Raw genomic sequence first — 23,559 nt, 5'->3', positions numbered from 1 at the left:
GATTACCAGTGGGTGAACTAACTGCCAATGAGGAGGAAATTAAAGAGTTAATTCAGAGCTACTTTTGCTGAACGATATGCCAATAAATTGGGTAAGTTGAAAGAAATGGATGAATATTAATAAAAATACAAACTTCCTAGATTAATAGAAGAGGAAATAAATTACTTAAATAAGACCATTTCAGAAAAAAAAGAAACTGAAGAAACCATCAATAAATTCCCTAAGGAAAAGTCTCCAGGTCAGGATGGATTTGCAAGTGAATTCTACCAAACATTTAAGGAACAATTAATTCCTATTCTACACAAACTATTAAAAAAATAGTATAGGAAGGAGTTCTGCCAAACTCCTTTTATGACAACAACATGGTGCTAATACCTAAACCAGGAAGAACCAAAGCAGACAAAGAAAATTATAGACCAATCTCCCTAATGAATATTGATGCAAAAATCTTAAATAAAATTTTAGCAATGAGACTACAGCAAGTTATTACTAGAATAATACACCATGATCAGGTTGGATTTATACCAGGTAGGCAGGAATGGTTCAACATCAGGAAAACATTCAACATAATTAAATATATCAATAGCAAAACCAACAGAAATCATATGATTATCTCAATAGATGCTGAAACAGTCTTTGACAAAATGCAACATCCATTCATACTTAAAAAAACACTAGAAAATACAGTAATAAATGGAGTTTTCCTTAAAGTAATAAATAGTATCTATCTAAAAATCATCAACAAATGTTATATGTAATGATAATAAACTTGCAGTATTTTCATTAAAATCAGGGGTGAAACAAGGATGCCCATTATCACAATTACTATTCAATATAGTACTAGAAATGCTAGCAGCAGCAATAAGAGAAGAAAAAGAAATTGAAGGAACCAGAATTGATAATGAGGAAGCAAAACTTTCACTCTTTGCAGATGATATGATGGTATATTCTAGATGTACCATCTCTAGGAACCTGAGAAAATCAGCTTAAAAACTCCTTAAAGGGGCAGCTAGGTGGCATAGTGTATAAAGCACTGGCCTTGGAGTCAGGAGTACCTGGGTTCAAATCTGGTCTCAGACACTTAATAATTACCTAGCTGTGTGGCCTTGGGCAAGCCACTTAACCCCATTTGCCTTGCAAAAACCTAAAAAAAAAAAAAGCAAAAAAAACCCCAACTCCTTGAAATAATAAATTCAGCAAAGTAGCAGGATATAAAATACACCCACATAAATCATCAACATTTCTATATTTGAACAACAAATCTAAGAACAAGAGATAGAAAGAGAAATTCCATTTAAAATAACTATAGATAACATTAAATGCATGGGAATCTATCTCCCAAGATGAACCCAGAAACTATATGAACACAATTATAAAGCACTTCTCACCCAAATAAAGTCAGAATCTAAATAATTGGAAAAATGCCAAATGCTCATGATTAGGTCAAGCTAATATAATAAAAATGAGAATTCTACCCAAATTAAATTACTTATTCAGTGACACACCAATCAAACTACCAAATAACTACTTTATTGAGCTAGAAAAAATAGTAACAAAATTCATCTGGAACAACAAAAGGGCAAGAATAGCAAGGGAACTCATGAAAAAAAAAATGTAAAGGAAGGTGTCCTAGCTCTACCAGATATAAAACTATACTATAAAGCAACAGTCATCAAAATTGTCTGGTACTAGTTAAGAAACAGAGTAATGGATTAGTGGATTCCGATAGGTTCAAAAGAAGTTGCAGTAAATGCCTACAGCAATCTACTATTTGACAAACTCAAAGACATCAATTTCTGGAATTAGAACTCACTATTTGACAAAAATTATTGGGAAAACTGGAAAATAGTATGGCAAAACCTACGCATAGATCCACATCTCACACCCTATACCAAAATAAGGTCAAAATGGGTACAGGATTTAGACCTAAAGAGTGATACCAAAGATAAATTAATAGACTAAGAAATACTTTATCAAATCTATTGAAAGGGGATAAATTTATGATCAAACAAGAATTAGAGCACATTATAAACTGTAAAATGAATGATTTTGATTATATTAAAAAGTTTTTGCGCTAATAAAACCAATAGTCAAGATTCAAAGGAAAGCAGAAAGCTAGGAAACAATGTTCACATCTAGGAGTTCTGATGAAGGTCTCATTTCTAACACATATAGAGAATTGCATCAAATTTGTAGGGTCACAAGTCATTCCTCAATTTATAAATGGTCAAAGGATATGAACAGACAGTTTTCAAATGAAGAAATTAAAGCTATATATAATCATATGAAAAAATGCTCCAAATCATTATTGATTAGAGAAATGCAAATTAAAACAACAATGAGATATCATCTCACGCCTATTAGATTGGCCAAGATGAGAAAAAGGGAAGAAGATCAATGTAAGAGAGAATGTTGGAGGATTGGTACCTTGATGGTGGAGTTGTGAACAGATCCAGTCTTTGTGGAGGGCAATATGGAACTATGCCCAAAGAGCAATAAATCTGTTCATACCCTTTAACCTGGTGATTCCAATTTCTAGGTTTATATCCAGAAGAAATTATAAAGGAAAAGTCCTACATGTTCCAAAATATTCATAGCAACTCTTTTTGTAGTGGTAAAAAATTGGAAATTAAGGAGATGCCCATCAATTGAGGAATGTCTAAACAAATTATGGTACATGAATACTATGGAATACTATTGTGCTATAAGAAACCACAAATTTCAGACTCTAGAGAAGCATGGAATGACTTACAGGATCTGATGCTGAGCAAGGGAAGTAGAACCAAGAGAACAATTTACATATCAACAACATTATGAGATGAACAACCTTGATGGAACAGCTCCTCTAGGCAGTCCAGAGGATAGGACAGCTGTATTAGACTGGCTATGGATCATATTATCCCTATCCAGAGAAAGAAAAAAAAATAAAATGGACACACACACACACACACACACACACACACACACACACAACACTGAATCTGATGAACCCTTTATAAAAATTAGCTCTTTATGTATCTCTTTCCCTTAATCCTAATTCCTCATGTGGAAAATTACTAATTTGTAAAAATGTTTAGCAAAATATGCATGTACAATGCTAACCTGACTGTTTGCCACTGAGGGAAAGTGGAAGGAAATTTTATAACTTAAAAATATACATGTGCATATGGATGAAAATAAATAAATTAAAACAAACAAACAAAAACAGAATTGACCAAATTGGGGATAAAAAGGAAGAGGCAAGAGGATCCTATCACCAAGGGCATAAGTATACAGGGGGCAAGAAGAGACCACCTTGATCTCTAAAACTGGATTGAAGGTAGAGAGGATGTGGAGATGGGGACATGATGCATTTGATGCCACTTTCTTCCTCTATAAAATGAAAGGGAAAGTTCAGCGTTATGTCACATTAGATGACCTCAGTGATCCTTTCTTATTTTAATATTCTATAATTCTTATATAACTGTGGATTTCCATATATTCCAAATTTAGTAACCTAATCATAACTTACTCTGTTGTTAAGGAACAAGATCCTTCACTAGTTAGTCTCCACACCCACCTCTAGTCACTCAAGAACTGCCATTTTTCACTTCCTTGTATATTTGATCCTATTTCATATTTTTCAGTGTATTTATTTTTATTTGAACTTAAACACCAAATAAAATGGATATATATGTGTATATCTATATCATATCTATATCTACATCTACATCTACATCTACATCTACATCTACATCTACATCTATATCTATATCTATATCTATATCTATATCTATATCTATATCATCTATATCATCTATATCTCTATCTTTATATCTAATATGAAACAGAACTGAAAAAATCTGCATTAACCTGTGGATTATAGATAGATTAAGATAGATTGGTAAATACATACACATGTATTTATGTACACACACATAGGTTGCTTTTCTTTTTAAATTATATAATATATAATAAATTCAGTGTGTAATTTTCAAAGCTTCCATCATTGACTGTGATTCTTTTGGGTCTTCCTTCTGTTCTCTTATATACATTTAAAAATAAAGATGCATCTTCTTTCCTTCTCCTTTCCCTCCTTCCTTCCTTCCTTCCTTCCTTCCTTCCTTCCTTCCTTCCTTCCTTCCTTCCTTCCTTCCTTCCTTCCTTCCTTCCTTCCTTTCTTCCCTGTGGGGACAGAAGGCTCTCATCTTGAGGAAATAAAAGGTCTAAAAGACAGATATTTTGTAGGTTCCACCCAAGCTGCTCCTGTAAGATCAGGAGTCACAGAAGTTAAAACTCCCCAAAGTCTGAAGATTTCAAAATTTATACCTGGGGTTCACCTTGGCCATTTACCTTTGCAAAGGTGCTATAGATTTGATAAGGATATTGTTCTTAGATATTCAAATATTCAAGATTCATTTCATTTGTTAAAAAAAATCAACTCTTTTCTTTTAACTCTTGCTTTAAGAATTTTAATTGAATTTGTGCCCAAGCTGTGTTTTCCTTTGAGGCTTTGCTTCTCTTGGTCTAGTTTTATTTCTTGAGCATCTCTGCCACCATAATAGCTTTTATTAGTGGGGCTTGTTTTCTGTTTGTTCTTTTTTCCAGTCTGTATCCTGACTTTGGACTTGTAATTAAAACTGGACTCCTTGGAAGGGAGCATGGTTCTGTTCTCTTGGGGTATTGAGTATTGTGTTATGCCAGATTTTCAAGAAGAACTCAGACTGAGGATCTGCAAACTTTTCAATGCTGCCAAATTAGTCCAATCCTGGGCAAAGTCTGACCATCTTTCCCATAGTTTGAGCTCTGCTAATTTTTGTCTGAATACCAGCAGACTACTGCTGGGATAAGTTTCTATCTTATCTGCTGGGAAACTCTATTGGTTCAGAGCAATAGAATTTTAGGATCCCCTTTGGTCAGGAATCTGTACCTTGATTATTCCTCTACAGATTTCTGACTGAGAGGAAAATGAAATGAGACTCCGCTCTGCTGTTGAGAATTGAAGCTTAAAATTGCCATGTACTTCCAAATTTGCTTCTTTCTAAGCCTAGGGTTAACTAATGCTCCTTATCCCCAGATACTACCCATAGGCACAAGTACCCTCCCAGTCTGCCTTAGATCTATGACTTGACATTGCATAGTGGGTAACTGCCAGCTGGCAAATGCTCCCATCTTTGCACCTCAGCATGGACCTGGCATCTCCATGTATTCTAGTGCACAGTCTTTCTCTGTGTTTGATTGTTCCATACACCATGATCCTGGTTCCATCTTCATTGACCACAGTGTCTCCTTCTGCCAACCAGGGCTGGAAAAATAAATCTATATGACTCTTTCTTGGATTTTCCCGTCAGGATACAATCTAATGGTTGTTTTACTTTATATTTCTCTTATTGGTGGTGATTGGGATTGTAAATGGTTTGTAAATCTTCTTTTGAGAAGTCTTCATTCATATCCTTTGACCACATTAGTGAAGAATGACTTTTGGTCTTACCTATTTTTGTCTATATGTTGTTCAGTCATTTTAGTTGTATCCAGCTCTTCATGACCTCAGTTGGAATTTTTTTGGCAAAGGTACTGGAGTGGACTACCATTTTCTTCTCTAGCTCATTTACAGATGAAGAAACTGAGGCAAACAAGGTTAAGTCACATAACTAGAAGATGAGTCTTCCTGAATTGAGACTTGGTGTTCTATCCACTGTGTCACCTTGTACAACTTAATTTTGGGGTACTTATTTTAAATGTTTGACCCAGTGTTTCTTCTCAATGGACCACTTCCATTCTTATCCAAATTGTGTTAATTGTATTCATGCAATTTTTTTTCACTTTTATTTCCATTAACAAACATTAACATGGATTAACTATGTGTCAGATTCTATATTGAATGATGAGGATACAAAAAAGGGGGCAAAAATAGCCCCCAACTTCAACTTGCTGTACCTTCTAATATACTCAAAACCAACTTTGACTTGTTTTGACTAGTTATTAAGTCTTTTAACATATTCAGCAAAAGCCTTTTCTTTTATATCTTTATGCTTAATGTGGTAAAGATATAAGACAAGTCATTTCTTTTTCTTCATCCATTGGTTCAATGTGATTTATTCATAAAACTTTCAGTCTCTATCTTTTCTTACTTTTCAAGTCCCTGGAGTAAAACTTTTGAGTGATGCTGAATTGCTTACTTTGTTCTTTGGGCTGTTGTGACTCCTCATATGATCTTAACTTTTTGATTTTTCCTTTAAATTGCTTATTAAGGGAGTCTGGTCTTTTGATGTGGCTTTCCCCCTAAAATTCTTTAACTCATCTTTATTTTTATTGTCTATAAATAATTGGACAATATGGTGTTCAGGTTTTCTATTTTCTTTCAGCCAGATATTGATATAATATTCTAGTTCCCTTATGGAGACCTTCATTGCCTCTCTCAGAGCAGGCTCCTATCCTTTAGGAGTTTCTTTTGCTTCATACACTGCCATGAGAAGGTACTGAAATTTTTAAACATGGTATTTATTGGAATTGTGTCCAAAGAGCAATCAAACTGTGCATACTCTTTGATCCAGAAATACCACTATGAGGTCTATATACCGAAAAGATCATAAAAAAATTTAAAAAACCCATATACAAAAATATTCATAGCTGCTTTCTTTGTAATGGCAAAGAGTTGAAAATTGAAGGGATGCCCATTAGTTGGGGAATGACTGAACAAGTTATGTCATTTGGATGTAATGAAGTACTGTTGTTCTATGAAAATATCAGGGATGGGACTTCAGAATAGTCCTGAATGGCTTGCATGAACTGATGGATGCTGAGTGAAGTGAGCAGAATCAGAAGAACATTATATACACTAACAACAACATTAGGTGATGATCAATTTAGCACTACAATAATTAAAGACAATTCTAAAGACATAGTGGAAAATACCATCCACATCCAGAGAAGAACTGTGGAATTTAAATGCAGACCAGAGTTTTTAAAAATTGTCTTATGTATTATGTCATTTTTTCTCTCTAATTTTTTCTTTCTATTTGGATTTGATTCTTCTTTCACAATATTAATGTGGATCTATGTTTAGGATGATTATATATAGTAGAGTCTATATAAGATTGCTTTCTGTCAGGGGAAGGGAGGGAGGGAAGGGAGAGAGTAAGAAAAATATAAAACTCAAAATCTTGCCAAAAAGTGATTGTTGAAAACTACCACTGCATGTAATTGGAAAAATAAATGAATAAAATATTTAAATTAAAAAAACATCAAAACTTGTTATCTAACGAAGGGTGGTGACATATACTTGCAATTCCTTTTATTAGGGAAGGAAGAAGCTAGTGGATCACTTAAAGTGTCTGCTTTAAACCTAACACCCACATGTGAATCTCTCTGGGATCAGAGAGTTACCAAGCCAAAGGAAGTGGAAACCAGCCCAATTCAGAAAAATGTAGCAAGTTAAACCTTCCATACTGTTAAGTAGTGGAATGGGCACGGACTGCACTTTCAACCTGGGCAAGATAGGGAAATCTAGTGTCAGAAGCAAAAATACACACATTTTGGGGCAGCTAGGTGGCATAGTGGATAAAGCACCAGCCTTGGAGTCAGGAGTACCTGGGTTCAAATCTGGTCTCAGACACTTAATAATTACCTAGCCATGTGGCCTTGGGCAAGCCACTTAACCCCATTTGCCTTGCAAAAACCTAAAAAAAATAAATAAATAAACATATTTTAAAAAAATCTTATCTATTATTGTTTTGTGAATAGCATCACGGAGCAAATGGATATGGCAAATACTAGCTTTTAAAATTATTATTTTGCTATACTATAAAGTGGAAGTCATCAAAACTGCCTGGTACTGGTTAAGAAATAGAGTAATGGACCAGTAGATTAGGATAGGGACAAAAGAAGCCGCAGTTAATGACTATAGAAATCTATTGTTCGAAAGACATTGGCTTCTGGGATAAGAACTTACTATATGACAAAAATTACTGGAATACTGGAAAATAGTATGGCAAACTAGACATAGACCCACATCTCATACCCTATATTAAAATAAGGTCATTTATACAGAAAGGGCAATACTATAGACCAATTAAGAGGACAAAAAAATACTCTGTCAGATTTATGGAAAGGGGAGAAACTAGAAAGTACATTATAAGTTGCAAAATGAATGATTTTGACTATATTAAATTTAAAAGTTTTTACAATAATAAAACCAATGCAAAAAGGTGGAAAATAATTTTCACAGCTAGGGTTCTGATAAAGGTCTCATTTCTAAAATATATAGAGAATCGAATCAAATGTTTAAAGTTATAAATCATTCAAAGGATATAGTCAAAGGATATGAACAGGCAATTTTCAAATGAAGAAATTAAAGTTATATTTAAACATATGAAAAATATTGAAAAATATGAAAAAAATCCAAATTAGTATTGATTAGAGAAATGCAAATAAAAACAGGTACTATCTCACACCTGTCAGACTGGCTAAAATGACTAAAAGGAAAAATGATCACTATTGGAGAGGCTGTGAGAAGACTGGGACATTAATGTGTTGTTGGTGGAGTTGGGAACTGATCTAACCATTTTGGAGAGCAATTTGGAACTATGCCCAAAGAACAATAAAACTGATCATACCCTTTGGTCCAACAATACCAATACTAGGCTTATATATAAAATAAATCATAAAAATGGGTAAAATACCACATGTTCAAAAATATTTATAGCAGCTTTTTTATAGTGGAAAAGAATTGGAAATTGAGGGGATGCCCATCATGTGGAATGACTGAACAAGAATAAATGAATATAGATCCTTATTGTTTTATAAGAAATCATGAATGGTTGGACACTAGAGAAGCATAGAATGACTTATGGGATCTGAGGCTGAGTGAAGGAAGCAGAACCAAGGGAACACTGTATACATTAACAGCAACATTTTGAATTGATCAGCTATGATGGATGCAGCTCCTCTCAGAAGTTCAGAGATCTAGGACAAACCTAGGAAACCTGTTATGGACAATACCATCCACATCTAGAGGAAAAAAACAAAAACCAAAAAACTACAGAATCTGAATGGATACTATGTTTACTTTCTAAAAATTTCTCTTATGTTTCCCCTTCCTATCTCATGGCTTTTTTTTCATTTTGCTTAGGTCTAACTTCTCATATACAAAATGACTTATATGTAAACACAAATGTTACATGCACAACTCTTATCAGACTATTCCCCACCAATGGGAGGGAGGTGGGAAGGCAGGGTGGTAGAAAAATGTGTAACTTATAAATATGCAGGGAAATGAATGTTGAAAAACTTTTATAATATGTAATTGGAAAAATAAAATATCAAAAAATTACTGTTTTTAAAATAAAATATATTTATATATATTTTAAATATATAATTTAGTATATATTTTAATATATTATTAAATATATTATTATAATATATAATTTTTAAAAATAAAATAGCAAAAATAATTCATAGAGGAAAAATGCTAAATTTAAGAGGGGCTGAGAAAGGTTTCTGGTAGAAGATTGAATTTTAGTTGGATCTTGAAAGAAAACAGAGAAACCAGTAAGTGGAAATGAGGAGGGAGAATGTTGCAGGTATGGTCAATAAGGCATTGTTATGAGGCTAGAAACCGAAAAAAAAATGTAATATTAAGCCCTTGTCTATAACTGGCAAGATCTGTTTCCAATTTTTTGTTCTGATAAAGTTATGACACATAATGAAAATATTCATGTCCTTTTTATGTTCACTTACCATTTTCTGGTCAGAGCCATGTGGCAGGTTGAACACTGGAATTTTTTGTGGCAGAATTCCTTCTTTTATTTGGAATGAAATTTGTTTGTTATTAGATATAAAGGGTAGGGAATCTTCAGCTTGAAATGGATCTCAGCCAGATCTGATGTTTGAAAGTGTGTGTGTGTGTGTGTGTGTGTGTGTGTGTGTGTGTGTGTGTCTGTGTGTCTGTGTATCCAATGTAGTTAATGACAATTTGTGTTGCCTAATCCCAGTTAAACAATTAGATGACTGAATGTTATTTTAAAAACCTCCAAAATCAAAAGATTTAAGTCAGCCTGAATTGATTTTTATTTTTCCATGGTTATATAGTCTTCACTACTGTATGTGTCTTCTCTTCTCTACTAAAACATTAGGCTCCATGAAGGCCTTAGGACAGAAAGCTAATGTGATCTTGGACTTCACTTAATACTATCCATGTTGAGGAATGTGATAACTCTGTGGTGCTTTGCTCCATTTGGACCCCAACTGGAATGTTTTGTACCAGTATGGGTACTACATTTTAGGACACACAATTCATAAGCTGGATAGCATTCAGAGTAGAGTAACTAGGATGACAAAGGACAAAGGATCATGTCATGTGAGGATTCTTTGAAAGAATTAGAAATGTTTATCTTAAAGAACAAAAATGAGGGGCAGCTAGGTTGCACAGTGGTTAGAGCATCAGCCCTGGAGTCAGGAAGACCTATGTTTGGAGGATCAATAATTACCTGTGTGACCTTGGGCAAGTTACTCAACCCCATTGCCTTGCCAAAAAAAGAGAACAGCATGATATCTGCCTACAAAAATATTAAAGAGCTGTCAACAAAAAAGAGATCAGACTTTTTGGAGTTCTGGTTTAAAAAGTTGAAATAAAAATGGTGCACAGAAGTTACGGAGAGACAAATTCAAGATAATTGTAAGGAAAAACTTCCTGACATTCAAAACCATCAAAAGGTCGATTGAGTTGTCTTGGGAATTTGTAGGTTTTCTTCCATTGCAGTTTTCAGATAAAGGTAAGATGATCTGCTGTCAGGTAAATGACAGTAGAGATTGTTGTTAAGAATTGGATCAGAATAGATGGGATCTGAGGCTCCTTCTAAGGCTGAGATTTTGTGATCTATGACTTCTCTTTGCATTCCCCTCAGTGTATTGCACACAGTGGTATCAGTGCCTATTGAATGAACAAATGTGTATGATATATATATATATATATATATATATATGTATATATACATATATATATATATGTATGTATAAAATAGTTGTCTTCAATTCTATAACCTCTCATGGAGGTGGAAAACATTTAGGCAAACAAAAGGAGAAAGCAAATAAGCAGTACATAACAAGACTAGAAACCTCCATCACTGTTAGCAAGGCAAACATTAGCACCCAATTCTGGTACTCTAGGCTAGAAAAAAGAGAAAGACATTTACAATTGGAGAATTTAGATGGATTATATCTTCAGACTTGTTTGTGGAGGGTGGGGAATGGATCTTAAACATCAAAGATTTTAAACTCTTGGCCAATGTCCCCCAAACTCCCACAAGTATAACCTATTTTTTTTTCCTTTCTGTATGCATTCTCTCTTTATGTTTTATCAGGATCTTATTGTGGCTTCACTGAAAAATTTCCCAAAGGTACACCTATTCTAATCTTAGGTGTTCCCTCTTTTGGGTAGAAAGTGGCTAAATGAGTGAATGTGTGTGTGTGTGTGTGTGTGTGTGTGTGTGTTGTGTGTGTGAGAGACAGACAGACAGACAGACAGACAGAAACAGAGACAGAAAGACAGAGACAGAGATTTACCAGATCTGATCTGTCAAGAAGTTCTAATAACCAAATATCTAGAATTCACAAGAAATTTATGAATAAAACATGTATCTGGTTCTGGTGGATAATATGTAAGAATCTTGCTATTCTAATGGTAACTTGCCAGCCCCTAGTCTGCAGGTTAAGAATTTCTAAGGTAGTTCACCTTTAAGTCTTCCCTCTCCCAGTGAACACTTTTAAACTCAATTGTTAAACAAACAAAAGGGGAAGTAAGTGAAACTAAAATACATGACCAATTGTATCCATCCCTAAGAAGTTGCTCTGAAAAATATACGGTAAGGCTTTTCTCAGGATTTTATTTCAATTTGGGTTTATAGCTAGACCAGAGGCTAGAGAAGAGCCTTGTGCACTTCTAGGTACATAACCAGCTTAGGTACTCTCTCATTTTTGTTCTGCAAATGAGTGAATATGTGTGTGTGTGTGTGTGTGTGTGTGTGTGTGTGTGTGTGTGTGTGTGAGAGAGAGAGAGAGAGAGAGAGAGAGAGAGAGAGAGAGAGAGAGAGAGCCATATCTTTGGCAAAGCTATTAGGACATGATATCTTAGTTAGATAGATTACTGACCATTGGCTGAAGACGGAGGGAAACACATGGCAGGAGTGCAGGATGAAGTGAAGACCATTTTGTAGAGGGTAGGGACCAGTCGCCAAAGCTCCAGCATTGCTGGTCCACCAAATTCTGTCAGTCCCATGCTGTACAAAGAGAAGAAAAGAACAATGAAGTAGCTCAGTTCATATGTCCAACTAAGCAAGGGCCCCATGAACATCCCCATGTCAAACCACTCCAGAATCCTCATGGGCTCTGGGTTGAAGTAATACTGGAGCCCCTTGAGAGGATAAAACTTCAGGTAAAGGGCATTTCAGAGAATCTAGTTTCCAGGAGATAAGACACTGTGAGAAATTAAAGATCTGTTCTTCAGGAATGGTATTATCTTCCATCATCATTATCTTTTATATTATGGGTTGTGGTTCTGTTAGAGATTTCTCCAAGCAATAGGCATGGTCCTGATTCTTTTTTCTCAAATGTATTCCTGAAGACACCACTGCTAATTTTCACCTTCTTGGTTTCTACAATTGGTTGGTCACAGGGATAAAATTGGCATTGGAACTTCAATCTATATCACATAAGAAGACCTGGTGACTCAGGCACAGTGCTGAAGGAGGCAATGGAACCAAGGTGCCACCTTTGGGCAAGATGCCATTGAGGGTCTAGAGTGTCTCAAAGTAGTGGGGTGCAGCCTTGGTCTCCTTCAAGCTCTGCTCCAGAAAACCCCCTGTTCATCTGGTTCAGATGTCAGTGGTGTGCAAAGAAGTAAGAAGAGAGGAGGTAGTGGCATGTCCGAGGAGCCAAAATGTCAAATGTTACTATCATCAAGAAGAAGAAATGGAGAGCAGAGCTGGGTCAGGAGAACAACCACAGTTTAATGGGAAAGCATCATGGTGGAAGGAGTGGCTCTTCTGGTTTAGTTATATTTCTGCTTCTTTTGGTCCCAAAAGCATTCTGAACATGCAAAAGAGGTTATCATCAATAAGTCTCTCATCTGATTAAATCTCTTGGTCCCAGCATATTGATGACATGAATCTTATGTCTCTACTAGACTGATGACTTATAACTAGACTTATGACTTTGCTAAAGTTCCTTATCAATTCAGATGAGAATTATTCTTCCTCTGTAAAATGTATATCCCATTTCTGCCATGTTATTCAATAGATCTTGTTATGAACAATATCAGAAGACTCTACCATAAACTGTTTTGAATACCAAATAACATTTCTTTTTCTTTTTTCCCATGAGTACAAAAATATATATACCAGCTCTTTTGTAGAGCCAAAAAATTGGAAATTGAGGGGATGCCTATCAGTTGGGGAATGGCTGAACAAGTGATATATAATGGTGATGGAATACCAGGTGTGCTATAAGAAATGGCAAGGGTAGTGGTTTCAGAAAAACCTGGGAAGATTTGTTGATGCAAAGACAGATGAGCCAAACCAGGAGAGCATTGTACACAGTAAACGTAACACTGGTAACAATGATCAACTGTGAAAGACTTATTGTGATCAAGACAGTTCCACAGGACTCATATTGAAAAACGCTAACTCCATAAAGAGAAGTGGTAGACTTGGAACACAGACTGAAATGTATTATTTTCTCTTCCTTTATTCCTATACTTTAATTCGGTATTTAGGAGACTGAAAGAAAGTATGGGAGAGAAGAGGTATTAGACTGATTACCAAACTGAAGGTCTACAGAGCCCTTGTTACACACCTGTGAAACCTGAACAATCTACCAGTGCCATGTCAGGAAACTGAATCACTTCCATTTAAATTGTCTTAGGAAGGAAGATTCTGGCAAGAGAAGATACCAGACACTGAGGTCCTTTCTCAATTGCCAGGTACTCCAACATTACCACAGAGAGCACAACTACAAAGGGCTGTACACATTGTTAGAATGCTAGACATATGCTTGCCCAAAAAGCTATTTTATAGAGAACTTACACAGGGCAAGCGCTCACAAGGGAGTCAGAAGTGTTACTGGGATACCCTAAAGGTCTCATTGAAGAACTTTAGAATTGATTGTATATCATGGGAGACACGGGCATAGGACTGCCCGGCATGGTGTGCCCTCATCAGTGAGGGTGCTGCACTCTATGAGGAAGGCAGAATTGAAGCAGCTCAAAGAAAATGTGACATCCATAAATCTAGAGTACCCACCCCAGGTATTCACAGGGACTATTTGTGCCCAAACTGTGGTACAGCATTCCAAGCTCATATTGGTCTGATCAACTGCAATCAAACACACTGTAATTTGTCTCAAACCAAATGATATCATTTTGGTCTTCTTTGATAATGAAGGACGAGAACCAAGGTATTTTTGTTGCTTCCCCCCTCCCACCCCCAACATTTCCAATTATCATATGATTCAGCCATTCTCCCATTTATGACAGTAATGATGTTTATATTTCATTATTGAAGAAGACCATGATATCAAGGAGGTGATGCCAAGGTGAATTGGATTTGAGTGAGGGGATGCTGCACTAAGTCACCAACCTCACTTTTGCCTCCAAAGCCAAGTGGGTCCAGTGGCCAGATATGAATCAGTACAACTGAAGGTGGCCCCAGATGATCCCTAGATAATCACTTATATAATTACTCAGCAGGAACAGCAAGAGCTGGGACACTCTGAAGATGTTCATTCTACTCCAGAGGCCATCCTGTCCCACTCAGGGGGTCATGTCACAAATGTGGCTGACTCCAGTGATTCTCTAACTTTGGCTTTCATCTTCTTCCTCAGCCTGCCAGTCAACAGGAAAGGGCTAAGTTGGGCTTTGCTCCTAGAATGGAGGGACCACTATTCCAAGCCTCAGACATTTTCATGCTGCAATTTTCAGAGTTAGTTCTAGAAATCTCTTTTCAGTTTTTACAAGGTGATCTGATCTAAGGAGAGCTGTGGTCACTGCTTTCCTTGATTGTACTATGGCCAATGAATGACATAAGCACTCTTTTCTACCATGGAACTGTGACCAGGAACTCTGCTCCTGTTAATGATCCTCCTTGTCCTGGGACTGTGAGATAAAACTATGTGTGAGCAAAGCAACAGAGTCATGCACTCCTAACCAGCAAAGGATCCCCCATAATTTCCTTCTGAACAATTGTCTGACTATCTTCTGTGGACTGAAGGCTCTGGAAGCTGCCCATTTAGTTGCCCCCCAATAATGGCTGTTAGTTTTCTGCACTGGACTATGTTCCACTCTTGCCCCCTTATGATTTTCTGTATTTTTTTGGGCTAAACAATTGTTTCATCTCATCTTTTGTTTCTGTCACTCCAGAATTCACTTTGAGGCATGATTTTAAAGTTGTTTGGAAGAAAATTTGGGAGACAGACAAGTCCCTGCCTTTACTCCACTATCTTAGCTCCACTCACCCGGAACTCTTCACTCCCACTCTATATAACCAGCTGTCCAATATTACTACTTCTACCTTCACAATATCCCTCATGTCCAACTTCTCCCCATTCACAAAACTACCATTTCACTTCAAATCCTCATTTCTTCTCGCTAGATTATTGCAAGAGCCTTCTAAATGGTCTCCCTGCCTCAAGACTCCAGTCATCCCAGTCTATCCTACACATTATTGTCAAAGTAATTTTCCTTAAAAAACAAAACAAAACAGGGGGCAGCTAGGTGGTGTGGTGGATAAAGCACCAGCCCTGGAGTCAGGAGTACCTGGGTTCAAATCTGGTCTCAGACACTTAATAATTAACAAGGCTGTGTGGCCTTGGGCAAGCCACTTAACCCCATTTGCCTTGCAAAAACCTAAAAAACAAAAACCTTACCCCCCTCAATCAGTGGCTTCCCAAGTTATAAAATGCTCTGTTTAGATTTTAATACATATACAAAATAGCTTTATAGTCTCTTTGAACATTACTTTCCTTTTGTCACCAGTCTATATGTTGTGATCTAACCAAATTGATCTTTTCCAGATTCGTGATATTCCATCTCCTGTCCTTGTGTTTTTGCAGGGTCTTTCTCCCATTTGTGACATTGACTCCCTCCTTACCGCCACCTCATTCCTTTAAGAGGCAGGCAATTCAGTAGTCCCCCCCCATAGTATCTTGTATGTCACTACTTGGTCTGTATACTTGTATACCAAGATTATATAAAGATATATGACTCTTTATTAACTTGATATTTATAATGTATTTATTTTTATCTGAACTTCTTATTATAGAATGTAAGTTCATTGTGAATAGAACTTTATATACCTGACATATAACAGGTACTTAATAAACTCTTAATAACTTTAATAGTCTCAGAGCACATGGTCCCTACTGTAAATCACTGTCTGACTTTGCTATTACCTGGCCCCATTCCCATTATATGACTGAGGAGTTGGGTCTTGAGGGATTGTTGTTATTACTGTTACTGTTTTACTTACTGTTATTATATTATTATTTTATTCTTGGTAGCCCCACTTCACTTGTCACATAATAGGTATTCAATAAATGCTTGCTAACGTAGTAAAATGATAATCATTTATAAAAATGTTAATAGTAATATTTGACTGCTACTTTATTGCACTACTTAGAGTGCACACATGAATACAAAGATATATTTATGCATGTGTATTTATTAACTATATTTTTATTGCATATAGTTTATATGTACTTCTTGTTATAGAATGTATAAAATTCACTTGATTTATCTTGATCATGATTTCTTATTTTAAAAAAGGAGAACATAATGATATCTGCAACTCCAACTTCTTGAGGCTGATGTAATTGGTCCTTTGAACTCTGAATAGGACTGGTGTAAACTCAAGTACTTCTCTTTTATCTTTCAATTCCAGGGCAATTCTGTGCTCAGTGGCTAAACACTAATCATAAAATGCCCTTTTCAAGTTTGACGTCAGTTAACTATCAGACTTTGGACCTATATAGTCATGTAAAAGCAAAGAAAGTTTGAGGGAAGCATCATTTCCTCCCAGCACTGCATCCAAAGCATCCAAAATGAAAGTCTTCTTTTTACTCTCGTGCCTGCTCCTTTTCATGGCTTCTGGTAAGAAACTTCATTTTTTAAGAACTTTTATACACTTTTGGAAATGGACTAAATAGCTTTGTTTGGCATTGGTGTGTCCAGAGTAACTGAGAGTGGCCTACCACGGCAGTCAGATAGAAACTGAGATCTAGAGAAGAACTACAATGTTTGCCAACCTGGAGCCTATTTTGATCTGTAACTGAGACAGTAATTTTAGATGGTGGCAGAACTAGTTTATTTTTAATCTAGAATTATGGAATTCAGCATACTAAGATTTGTCACGGAGACTGTCCAAAACAAACAATTGACCCTTCTATGCTTCCAGGTTGTTAACTAATGTTTCCATACCAGATACCAGGACAGTTCCTTGAATGATAACCAAAGAGCTCAGGTTAATCTAGTATTTTAAGGTTATAAAATGCTTTTCTTACAAAAATCCTATGAAGTACATAAAATAAAGATTGTTCTCCTATTTTACAAATAAGTAAACCAAAAATCAGAGAGGTTGTGACTCTCCCATGGCCAAATAATGATGATGATGAGAGTTAATATATATAACCTGTTAAGTTTCTTCAAAGTACTTTATATGTTATCTCATTTGATCTGCACAGCTACACAGTGAGATAAGACACTGTTATTATCTTCCATTTTATAAAAATTAAGCAATTTGTCCATGATCACATGGTTTATAAGTGTCTGAGATAGGATTTGAATTCAGATTTTTCTGGCTTCAAATCCACTTCTCTGTCCGCCAAACCATCTAATATCCAGGTACTGGATGTCAGAGAACAACTGAAATTTCTGCCCTAATAAAAATCAGAGTGATCCCTCATTATAATGGGTAAAATCTCCCCTCCCTAAATTATGCCGGGATTTGACAGGTCAGGTATAGTCAATCTATTAATGACTTTTAAAAAAGGGAGCTTTAGGTTAATTGATGTTATCAGAGCCATATCATTGCGTAAGAATGATATGATAAAGGAGAGGAATGTACTGATAGCGGTAACAGTTAAGATTTTGCAGATTTACAGGAAAGTTTGATAATACATTAATGACAAAGCAGAAATATCATATTATAAAGAGTACGCGCTTACTTATCTTCTTGCTGAATGAGATAGACATAATTGTAATGTAAATTAGACATGGCAGTGTTTTATTAAGCTAACTTAAGTAGAAAGTCTGTGTGTGTGTGACCCTAGGGGGCAGCTGGTATCCCAGAAAGAGGGTGAAATTTGGACTAAGAGGCTCTGGGTTTGAATTTTGGCTTTGCTATTCAGACTTAAATCCTATGATTGATTCAGGAAGGTATAACAATTGTTTTAAGGAAACAAGATGTTTGAGAAGATGTGAAAAAAAACTTGTGCCTGTTTTAGAGAAACTAGACATTAGAGCAGGATACATGACTGCAAGGAATGAACATAGAAAAATCTTGAAAACTAAAGAGCTGCAAGGGGATCTCTAAAAGTTTAGAGGAGCTGGTGGTCTGAGAGTGCCTTGAAGATTGAACTTGGCTGAACTGGACATCCGGGAACATGTGGTCACCTTTGAACTTATGAGTAAGGTGTGGACGATCTAACAAAGGAAGGATTATAGCATTTCAATCAGAAGGAAACCTGACACCATCTAGGCAAGTCCATACCTGAAATGGAATTTTTCCAAATCCAGCTTCCCCTAGAGAACTAGGGAGTATAGGTTGGAGTAGGGACCATTTCACTCAATATTAATGCTTGACCTAATTCTTATTGGCAAAGATTTAATTGGATGACTCTATTCTATTTTAAAAAATTTAAATAGATTTCATTTTATTTGTTTTCATTGATATTTTATTTTACTTTTCCAATTACATGATATGAAAGTTTTTCAACATTCACCCACTTACATATTTATAAGTTACACATGTTTTTCTATCACCCTCCCTTCCCACCCCCCTCAGTGTTAGTCTGGTAAAAGTTGTACATGTACATTTGTGTTTAACATATTTACATATTAGTTATTTTGTGTATGAAGAGTTAGAACTGAAGGAAAAGAAAGAAAACCATGAGATAGTAAGGAAAAACATGAAAGAATTAAAAAAAAAACAGTATCCATTTAGATTCTGTTTTTTTAAATTTTTTGAATGGATTTTAAAATGGATAAATATTGACAAAATATTTTAGAAAAAGTATGTTCTATTCCATGGATTTTTTTTAAATTACCTGTTTGAGGCACTGTGCTAGTTGTTGGGAATATAAAAAGAAATAGAAAACCATTCCTTTCCTCCGAGAGTTTCCTACCTAAAGTTTACAAGTGAGGGGTATTTTTAAAATTTTTCTTTTTGTTAATAACATAGAAAAATCCTAACCTTTTTCAATGAGGTGCAGTGTCACATCTTATTTCATGAAGATAAAAAATTTTCTACTTTCCATCTTGAAGCTTTTTAGTATACTGTCATCACTGGATGCCCTCTTGTTCCATGTTATATTTTCACAACTCTAGACTTATATGGTGTCACCTCTTATTCTTTGCAGAAGCTGAATGTCATTATTCTGAAAGGATGACTTACTTGAGGGATCACATTTTCCAAATCTATGGGTTGAAATATTCAACAACACCTCACCCAAGTCCTAGTTTGTGTAAAACCCACCTTTGTTGTGTTCTCTGCATAATATCCACAATATCATCCCCCTATTCATTTAATCGAATTCTGAATTGAGCAAATCCAGACAATCCTGAAGAGGAACCATAAGTAGGGCCTTTTGGAAATATGTTGGCTTTTTAAACAATTATTTAATTTCCAATTACATACAAATGTAGTTTTCAACATACATTTCTGGTAATATTTTGAGTTCCACATTTTCCTCCTTCCCTCCTTTCATTCCAAGTAAGAAATCTAATATAGGTTATATACATGTATGCTTATGTTAAACATATTTCCATATTGGTCATGTTGTAAAAGAAGAATCAGAAAAAAAGGGGGAAAAAACTTTGAGAGGAAAAAACACGAAGCATAAAACAAATTTTTAAAATGGAAAATAACAGGCTTTATTCTGCATTCAGACTCCATAGTTCTTTCTCTGGATGTGGATGGCATTTTGCAACACAAATCCTTTAGAATTGTCATTGATCATTGTGCTGCTGAGAAGAGCTTAGTCTATCATAGTTGTTCATCACACTATGTTGGTATCTAGAACACCTGGTTCTGTTCACTTCACTCAACCTCTGTTCATGCAAATCTTTCAGGTTTTTCTGAAGTTCACCTGCTCATTATTTCTTACTCCATCTCATTCAAATATCACAATTTGTTCAGTCATTTCCCAATTGAAGGGCATTTCCTCAATTGGAAAGGAAAATATGAACAGAGTCAGGAGAAAAGAGAGCATCTGGAAGTGGGAATGGAAGGTGGCATGATTAAAAGTTGCAAGAGAATTAAGAGCAAATTAGAGTCATCAGAGGCTCTCCTCAGAATGGGTGTGATGCTACTGAAATGAAACTAATAAATATCATTATTTCTTAAAAGGAGGTTAAGGGCTGTGGTAACTGGGAAGGGGTAAATGGGTCTGTTAGGAGATTACTACTATTAGTTCTGTCCCTTAGGAGATTAAACTAGGAAAAAGAAGTGAAGTTATGCAAAATAAAAGCAACTAAATTATCCATCCCCTTTGACTCAGTAATATCAAAGATAGAAACAAAGGTCCTGCGTTCATTTTTTTTTTTATGATAGCAAAGAACTGGAAACAAAGTGGATATCCGTTGAATGAGGGATCGGTAAATAAAAATAATGGAATATTGTTGTGTGGTAAGCAATGAAGAATGTGAGGAATGTGAAGAAATCTAGGGAGATTGCAATGAACTGATGCATGGCAAATAAGAAGAACTAAGAAAATATCTATAATGATTAAATCAATGTAAAAAAAGAGATCACTAAAAGAAAGTTAGATTCTGAGTAACTGAACACCTGATAAACATACTGGAGAGCAAATAATGAAAACTGCTTTATACACTCCCATGATATCAGATAAAGAAGAGACTACTTGGGCATTAGAAGAGAGACAGATATCATTACTGCATTGCATATTGTTTTGCCCAGTTGTTGTTTTTTCTTTTTCAAGGGAGAAAGTTCAGGTTGCAGGTGGGTTCTGGCCACTGTATCCAGATGGCTCTGGAGGACAATGTGTGGCTGGTGACTTAGCACAGCCCTCCCCTCTCCACCCCCCACTCAAATCCAGTTCATGTGCCTGTCATGGTATCACCTCCCTGATGTCACAGTCTTTTTCAAAAATGAAGGACAAACATTACTATGATGTAAAGACAAAAGTTATCAGTGAAATGTATTTTTACAAAAGGAAATAGAGGATAAGAGATTGTCCAATCAGACGCTGCTATCTTCTTGCCAGTAATATAACTAAATACAAGTCAAACTAAGTAGGAATCTACCCCACCACCTACACACACACACACACACACACACACACACACACACACACACATACACACACACGTACACTGTGCTTCCTGAGAGATAAATTAAGTTCCAGTAGAGTCGAACAATGCATATCACCCAATTAATTACTCCTCCCATATCTAGCTTTTGAATTCAAATTTGCCATTTCCCTCCCACCAGGGGCAGATCAGCCCAAGAATGACCAGCAAATACTGGTCCAGGGCGGGGCCCAGCCCGCGGACTCCGCGAGGACATCAGACCAGGGCGGGGCCCAGCCCGGGGACCCCACGACAACGTCCACCCAGGGCAGTGCCCAGCCCGGGGACCCCACGACAACCACCCAGGGAGGTGCCCAGCCCGGGGACCCCACGACAACCACCCAGGGCGGTGCCCAGCCCGGGGACCCCACGACAACGTCCACCCAGGGCGGTGTCCAGCCCGCGGACCCCACGACAACCACCCAGGGAGGTGTCCAGCCCGGGGACCCCACGACAACCACCCAGGGAGGTGCCCAGCCCGGGGACCCCACGACAACGTCCAACCAGGGTGGTGTCCAGCCCGCGGACCCCACGACAACGTCCACGCAGGGAGGTGTCCAGCCCGACCCCACCACCCAGGGAGGTGTCCAGCCCGGGGACCCCACGACAACGTCCACCCAGGGAGGTGCCCAGCCCGCGGACCCCACGACAACGTCCACGCAGGGAGGTGTCCAGCCCGACCCCACCACCCAGGGAGGTGTCCAGCCCGCGGACCCCACAACAACGTCCACGCAGGGAGGTGTCCAGCCCGACCCCACCACCCAGGGAGGTGCCCAGCCCGCGGACCCCACGACAACGTCCACCCAGGGCGGTGCCCAGCCCGCGGACCCCACGACAACGTCCACGCAGGGAGGTGTCCAGCCCGACCCCACCACCCAGGGAGGTGTCCAGCCCGCGGACCCCACGACAACGTCCACCCAGGGAGGTGCCCAGCCCGCGGACCCCACGACAACGTCCACCCAGGGAGGTGTCCAGCCCGACCCCACCACCCAGGGAGGTGTCCAGCCCGCGGACCCCACAACAACGTCCACGCAGGGAGGTGTCCAGCCCGACCCCACCACCCAGGGAGGTGCTCAGCCCGCGGACCCCACGACAACGTCCACCCAGGGAAGTGTCCAGCCCGACCCCACCACCCAGGGAGGTGTCCAGCCCGGGGACCCCACGACAACGTCCACCCAGGGAGGTGTCCAGCCCGTGCCCACCACTACAACGCCCACCCAGAGCAATGGCCAGCCCAGTGACCCTTCGACGAAGTCCACCCAGAGCCCTAGTCAGTCCACTGACCCTGGGGAGAAGCCCACCCAGAACAATGGCCTGTCCGGGACTACCACGACGACATCGACACAGAGTGGGGACTTGTCGTCGGACCCCACGACGACATCGACACAGAGTGGGGACTTGTCGGACCCCACGACGACACCGACACAGAGTGGGGCCCTGTCATCACACCCCACGACGACACCGACACCGGGTGGTAGTCAATCCGTGGGCTCCACGACGAAATCGATACCGAGTGGGGACACCACGACGGCACCACCCCCAGGCGGGGACCTGTCGCCGCACCCCACGACGACAACGAGCCCGAGCGGGGACATGTCAGGAAGTACCCCACCTACACCTACACCAAGCCAGCTGGGGACCACAACTACTACCGACAGTGGGGTCCATTCGGGGAAGCCCACCACTACAACTTCCTCGAGTGGGGCCCAGACGGGGAACCCCACATCTACAACTTCCTCGGGTGGGACCCAGACGGGGAACCCCACATCTACAACTTCCTCGGGTGGGACCCAGACGGGGAACCCCACATCTACAACTTCCTCGGGTGGAGTCCAGCCAGGGGACTACACAACTGTGCCCTCCCAGTCTACAATCATCACTACAGTATCAAAACCCTCGCAAGATGCCAGTGAAACCTCACCATCACCTTCTAGTAATTCTACCACGACAGGTAAGAACATGACCCTCCTCGTCCTGTTAACATCAAAGAATAGTCTCTGAGCTCC

General features: G+C 38.2%; 1 protein-coding gene and 1 pseudogene across 1 annotated transcript in view; one reads left to right on the top strand and one right to left on the bottom strand.

The window, feature by feature from the left end:
* Positions 1–23,559, top strand: part of MUC13 (mucin 13, cell surface associated) — a 49,367-nt gene that overhangs the window by 2,142 nt on the left and 23,666 nt on the right. The window contains exons 2-3 of the mRNA XM_074211433.1: positions 57–91; positions 21,696–23,504. Coding sequence (XP_074067534.1) covers positions 57–91; positions 21,696–23,504 — 1,844 coding nt within the window. The remainder of the gene's footprint in view (positions 1–56; positions 92–21,695; positions 23,505–23,559) is intronic.
* On the bottom strand, positions 11,895–15,557 carry LOC141508005 (post-GPI attachment to proteins factor 4-like; annotated as a pseudogene).

Source organism: Macrotis lagotis, chromosome 1 (genome assembly GCF_037893015.1).
Source record: "Macrotis lagotis isolate mMagLag1 chromosome 1, bilby.v1.9.chrom.fasta, whole genome shotgun sequence".
Lineage (NCBI taxonomy): Eukaryota > Metazoa > Chordata > Mammalia > Peramelemorphia > Peramelidae > Macrotis > Macrotis lagotis.
The sequence above is the reverse complement of the archived record's forward strand: the minus strand, read 5'-3'. Positions and strand labels throughout refer to the sequence as shown.